Below are 6,507 nucleotides of genomic sequence, written 5' to 3' on the forward strand. Positions count from 1 at the left end.
CCTCGGTCACGGGCGGGGCCCGACCGGCCCGTGGGTGAACGCTCGTCCCCACCTTGTGGCCGCGCGGGGACATTGCACGGACCGCGGGGACATTGCGAGCCGAGGGGGTCGTGTCAGCGCGCGCCTGCACGGGTGTTAGAGACGCGCGGTCCGGTATAAGCGTGGTGCGGGACGGGACGGTGTGGTGTGGTGTGGTGTGGTGTGGTGTGGTGTGGTGTGGTGTGGTATGGTATGGTATGGTATGGTATGGTATGGTATGGTATGGTATGGTATGGTATGGTATGGTATGGTATGGTACTGTACGGTACGGTACGGTATGGTATGGTATGGTATGGTATGGTATGGTATGGTACGGTACGGTATGGTATGGTTTGGTACGGTACGGTACAGTATGGTATGGCACAGTACGGTATGGTATGGTATGGTATAGTATGGTATGTTACTGGGATGCCAGCACAGGTAGTAACAGCTGTGTAGGACACACAGCTCAGTGGGTGCAGGAGGGGAACTGGTTCAGGAACAGGCACTGGAATTGGGATGTCTGCATCAGGGGTGGGCAGGAGCAGCTATGGGACACTTCTGTGGGGTGAGAGGCCACTTTCCTGAGCATGGTGATGGAACTGATGCACAGAACGTGAGAACAGCCTCAGGACTTCTCACCCAACTCACACCTGTTCCACTCTGCTCTCCAGAAGCTGCTGGCTGAGTGCCAGGACCAGCAGTGGTGCCAGTTCTCAGTGCACAGCCAGGTCTTTGGGCCAGACCCATGCCCTGGGACACACAAGTATCTCATCGCTTCCTACAAGTGCCGGCCAGGTGAGGTGGAGCACGGTCTGGGCATGGGCTCTCTCTGACCTCAGCTGCTCAGAAAGGGGCAGGGAGGAGAGCATGGCTGCTCCTGCACCTCGCAGCCCTATTTCAACCCTTCCCCTGGCCTAAGAGAGGTGATTCAGGATGTCACTCCCTAGGGAACCATCGAGTCAAGACCGTGTGTGAGAATGACAAGCTCAGGCTGCAGTGTCGACCAAAATCCATCCTGGCCATTTATTCTGCAAGTTATGGACGATTCCTGCGGGGCAAACCAGAATGTGATGTCTTGAACACTGGAGAACCCCATATAGGTATGCCAGAATGGTTTGAGACAGAAATGGGGCAGGAGTCATGCAGAGTATGGCACAAGTCCACCACTGGGCTATACCTGCATCCCTTGGCCTCTGCTGGCTGATGCCCAGCAGGGAGGGGCAAGCAGCTCTGCCTCATGTCTCTGCAGAGTGTGTGGCTCCAGATGCTCTGCGCAGGGTCTCCAAGAAGTGCCACCGCAAGGGGAACTGCACCGTGGCTGCTGACAAGGCCACCTTCGGAGACCCGTGCCTTCCTGGCATGAAGAAGCAGCTGCGAGTCTCTTACACCTGTGGTGAGAGCTCCCCACAGAGCCAGGGGCACAGGTGCCACTGGTGGAGTGTCTCTGTCCACCCCATGCCAGGCAGGCAGGGGTATGGGACCCCCCAGGGAAGCAGGGACTGCAAGGCAGGAGCAGGATGGTGAGGCTTGGTGTGTGCTCTCCTTACAGTGCCCAAGCAGCTGCTAGAGGAGGTGGGCCCTGACACTTCGGACCCTTTCCTGCTCTCGGACTACATACACGGTAATGTGGGGGGAGGAAGGTTACACCACAAGCAGTATGGCACCATGTCTGTGCTCAGGTGAACCAGCCCTTCCATGGTTTGTCTGCATCCCTGGTACCAGCCTAGCATCCCTGTCCCATGGTGGAAACTATCCCTTGGTCAGTGCCCATTCTGAGGGGATGGAGGTGGCATCTGCTGGGAGCAGGGAAGAGGAAGATGCACAGGGCCATCCCTGTGGACAGCAGAGCACGTGCAGGAAGGATGGAGTGTGGTATGGGGAAGGACAGGCAGGAGCAGGCAGCTGGGACATGGGGCACTGAGAGCACCTCGTGCCTGAGCCCGCACCCCCTTGTCACTGCAGGTGGCTGGTACAAAGGCCCCAGGTTCTCCAGGCTCCAAGAAGACCGCATGATTTTTACTAGCTCTCTGGCAGCTTTTGCTCACCTTTGGGGTATGTGCCCTCCTTGGGTCTCATGCAGCACCTGGGGAAATAGGACAGGCTGGGGGGGTGGCTGACATCCCGGATGGCCCCAGCTCAATCCAGGGCTCATCTCAGAGGCAGCCAGACCCCAAACCTCTCCAGCAGGGCCAACAGGCACACAAAGGAGCAGGGCACCAAGCACCCATGCTGGGTTTGGGGTGGACAGGTAAGGTGGGAGCTCAGAGGCGGAACGAGCCTCAATGACCCACAGCATCAAGAGTCACAGTGTGGCTACAGTCCTGCCTGTGGACCTTCCTTTTCCAACAGGCCACATTACCCACTGGGTCTTTTCCTTCCTGCCCTGTCTGCAGGCACTGATGGAGACCACCTCTCTGCAGGCAAAAATTTCCCTTGCCAGAGGAAATTACTCATTTAATCCCCCAAGGGATTATTCTTTCCCCTGCTCTGCCTACCCCACATGCCAGTGGAGGTTTCCTTTGGAGAAAGGCCCATTTCAGGACTGGTGGGTGCTGATGAGGGTCTAGGTGACACTTCCATGATCACTGGGGCAGGGTCTGTCCTATCTCTGCAGCCTGGGTGGTGAGGGCATCCCTGCTCCCCTCCTCTTACTCCTGTATGCCTGGCAGAGGGGCTTTGCAGGCACTGATACCCCATTAACTGCAGAGCAGTTTGTACCCTGGTATCTTTCTTTCCTTTTCCCTTCAGGTGTCCCAGAGAAAGTTGCCCTCTACTTTCTTTGTGGAGTCTCAGGAGGCCTCATGCTACTGCTGTGCATCATCAGCCCCAAAACAACCTTCCTCCAGGAGGTGGGGGAGGCTCTCAAAGACCCAGAGCTGGGCAGCAGCTCAGAGCTGGGCAGGACCAAGCTGCAGGATGAGCAGGATGAAGACATCCCTGATGACAGCTCCTCAGACTCCTCCTTCCGCCGCCTCACCCGCACCTACCGGGCCACTGACAGCATCTTCGGTCCCGAGCTGACGGCAGCTATGGAGGGAGCAGTGGAGCACCAGGGCCACAGTGGGGAGGAGATCTGGATGCCCAAGGAGTCAAGCCCATATGCCATACATAAGATCAAATCAGCCACCAAATAAGAACTGGAAGAAAACAGCTGGAGGGCAGCAGAGGGGTGCAGGCTCAGTGGGATCCAACATCAGAGAGACATAAGAATTTGGGCTCCTTGGGGTGACTGGACATCCCGAGCAGCAGCACGGTCATGGCAGCTCCAGTGTGTCCATCAATCTACTGCTCCACCAGCTGGGGGTGACATGCAGACTTTCAGTGTGATGAGGGGCTATGTAATGGTTCTGTGGGCCATGGGCTCCTTTGCCACAGATGCCACTAACCCTAACCTAACCTCCCTGTTCTCAGCTTGCATTGTCTGGCTCTAGAGTTTAACCCTGATCAGCTGTGCCAAGCCCATCCTGAGCCCTTTGAAGCTGCTTGCTCCTATTTCTCCTTGGGTACTGGCTTCCACTCCTAGTGCTGCAAACACACCCTGCACTTAGGCACTATGTCAGCAGCAGAGAGGCAGGAATGGCCAGGACATAGGAAGAGGCAGGTGGAGTGGGTGTGCAAGCACAGCAGGCATCACCAGCACAGCCCCACCAGGGTACATGCCATGCAGCCCTCTGTGCCAAGGGAGCTGCTCCCCAGGCTGGGGCCATTGGCAGCTCAGCATAACCACAGGCTCTCACCTACCTGCAGGCATTCAGGAGCTCTGTCATCCCGTGTTGCTCTATGCTTTCCTCTCTATTTTCCCCAGTGGCAGGAGACCCCAAGTTTTAACTTGCTGTGTTTTTTTCCAGTGAATAAATGCAACAGCTCTTAGGCACAATATCTCTCCCTGACCTTGGTCATTAGTAATGAAAAGGGGGAAAAGGATGAGGCAAAGTTCAGCCCTCCCTGTGCAGAGGAGTACCTTGCCTCCCATCAGCACTTCTGGCACTACGTCATGGAACGCAACAAGCTGGGCCTGTTTTAACACAGGAAAGAATAAGGGGAAGGGAAAGGGGAAAAGCAGTCCATCTGGGTCCCAGGAAAGATGCTTCCCTGTCCTCGCTGCTCTTCTTCAGCCTGGGGCTTCCTATCTGGTAAGCAATCCTGGAGCAAAGCTCCCCAGATACCATGCAGAGGGGTGCCAGGAAGCCATGCTGGGTCTGGGGTCTGCTCCAACTCAAAAAGGCAGCACAGGCTTTTTTAGTGCTGTGGGAAGAGTCTGGATGGAAGCAGAAATCCAGCTTTCCTCATGAAAGGGACGTGCCAGGCACAAATGCTCTTGAGTCAGCACACAGCAAGAATCTAGCGAGAGGAGCCAAGGACCTGCATTCTCCCTGATTTGGGGGTTTGCTGGGGGAATGTCAAAGCCCAAGGAGAGCTTGCGGAGGTCTCACCTCCAGCTGCCCCCCAGCATCCATAGATTGTGAGCAGGACTGAGACCACAGCCTTGCCTCAATACTTGGACAGCTGGCACAGCTCCTGCTGCACACATGGCTTCACCTTGGCACTTCTTGCTCTCCTCATCTTTTCCCCCACACACCCCATGTCCAGGGGCAATTTCAGCTTGCGTGGTGGGAGTCATACCCCTGAAGCAGGGCTGGGATTCCCAAGAGCCTTGCCAGGAGCACCAGCATGGCAGTGCTTTAGAGACTGGAAAAGCCTGCTTCCCAGTGCCAAGCCTGGGCAGGATAGGCAGACGTGAACCTGTCCCAAAGCAGGCAGCTCATCCCAGCCTCCACAGGGCTGTGGGCAGATTTAGATGGGAGTTTTGGCTGAGGATCTTATCCCACAGGATAACCACTGGCAGTGGGATGTGTCCTGGCTCTGCCTGGCTAGTATGTACCCAATCTGTATTTCTGACTGGGCTATGCACTGCCTTAACATACACAAGAAAAGGCAGGCTTCTGGATCCCACAGGATCCCAAACCAACAGCAAGCAAGCCCCAGGGAGCCCCCAGGCCAAGGACAGAAGCAGTAACACTGGGAGACCTGGGTCTGGAGAGGACAAATGGCCAAGGAGGGAACAAGGTGGGCTGGGGCTGCAGCAACTCTGACCAGTTTTGGGGACTGAAGGGACCCAAGATGTGTGGGACCCAGGTTTAAACCTCCACTGAACCTGTGAGCAGAATTCTGCTCCTGGCTGTCCATGATCCAGGTCTTTCTGCTAGAGATGCGTCAGAGCTGCCCGCATGCAGCCAAGCCATGTGCCTGATCCTGCCCACATAGCCCTTGGGCAGCAGGTTTAAATCCCCCCAGATGCTGGCACTGCTGTATTTCCCTAGCCAGGGGTTCATCAGCTCCACCCACAACAGCAGGACGTGAGTGTGCAATTATCTGAAAGGATTTTCTTGGGTTAAACTTAGGAATTTGAAAGGTTTTTCTGGGAATCCGGTGGCCAAGGGAAGCTCTCCTCTGCTGCTCTGTTGAGGTCACCTCAGCGGGGGCTTCACTTGTGCCAGAGCTCAGTGTAGTGCTAAAGCCCCCAGGAGCTACTGAGGGCACAGGACCACTGCATGGTGGTGGCATGAAAGCAAAGAACTGTTCTGGAAACTCACAAAGGAGCAGAGTGATACACTGAGCATCAAGGATATAAACATGGATCATGTGTCTCACACATGAAAAGTGGGTGGCTTTTCCAAGACTAGTTTATCAAGGAACAAAGCAAGCTGTGGGTGTAAGGAGTCTCCTGCATTCCTTTCCTGATACATGAAATTGACTTCAAGCCAACTGACAGCCTGAGCAAGCCTTTTCCGAGCTCTCCCTGCCCGGCAGCCTGGCTGCATGGCACGGGTCTCCCCAGGAACTGCAATGCCCTCAAGGCTGGTCCTTGATACACGTACAGTGCTCTTACCCTCAGCAGATGTTCGATGAGCAGCCGGTATCTCGTACAAGCCCATATTACAGTGACTCTGACGTGTGCCTTGGTAACTTTGACCCCGTCGCTGCGGATGATGGGGCAGTCCCAGTGAGCCTCGCCCTGAACTTGGTCAGTCATGCCTGTACGACACCACATGAACACTGCTCCTGTGCTACCTCAGACAGTGAAAGTAGGGTTAGACTAGATGTAAGAAAAATATCTTCCCTGTGAGAAGTGAGGGTGGGCAGGCCCTGGCACAGGGTGCCCAGAGAAGCTGTGGCTGACCCTGGATCCCTGGGAGTGTCCAAAGCTAGGCTGGACAGGGAGCACCCCGAGCTCATCTAAAGTGTCCCTGCCCATGGCAGGGGGTGGAACGGGTTGAGCTTAAGCTTAAGGGACCGTTTGGGTCCCTTCCCACCCAAACCGTTCCGTGATTATCCGAGCGAACCGAGCCCTCTGTTCCCGACGCTGGGTTAAGGAAGGTGCACGGCCAGCACACCCTGTCCCCCAGCCCAGTGGGAAAGGGCAGCCCCCGAGGCCTGGGACCCACGGCTGCGGACGGAGGCAGTGGGCGCAGTGGAGCCAGCTGG

General features: G+C 56.1%; 1 protein-coding gene across 1 annotated transcript in view; it reads left to right on the forward strand.

Annotated features, from left to right (window-relative positions):
- Positions 1–3,155, forward strand: part of LOC102043261 (protein eva-1 homolog C-like) — an 8,506-nt gene extending 5,351 nt beyond the window's left edge. Inside the window, exons 3-8 of the mRNA XM_005428779.2 lie at positions 693–816; positions 969–1,121; positions 1,271–1,414; positions 1,571–1,642; positions 1,984–2,073; positions 2,770–3,155. Of these exons, the coding sequence (XP_005428836.1) occupies positions 693–816; positions 969–1,121; positions 1,271–1,414; positions 1,571–1,642; positions 1,984–2,073; positions 2,770–3,155 (969 nt within the window). The remainder of the gene's footprint in view (positions 1–692; positions 817–968; positions 1,122–1,270; positions 1,415–1,570; positions 1,643–1,983; positions 2,074–2,769) is intronic.
- The last annotated feature ends 3,352 nt before the right edge of the window (positions 3,156–6,507 follow it).

This window comes from Geospiza fortis, unplaced genomic scaffold (assembly GCF_000277835.1).
Source record: "Geospiza fortis unplaced genomic scaffold, GeoFor_1.0 scaffold412, whole genome shotgun sequence".
Taxonomy (NCBI): domain Eukaryota; kingdom Metazoa; phylum Chordata; class Aves; order Passeriformes; family Thraupidae; genus Geospiza; species Geospiza fortis.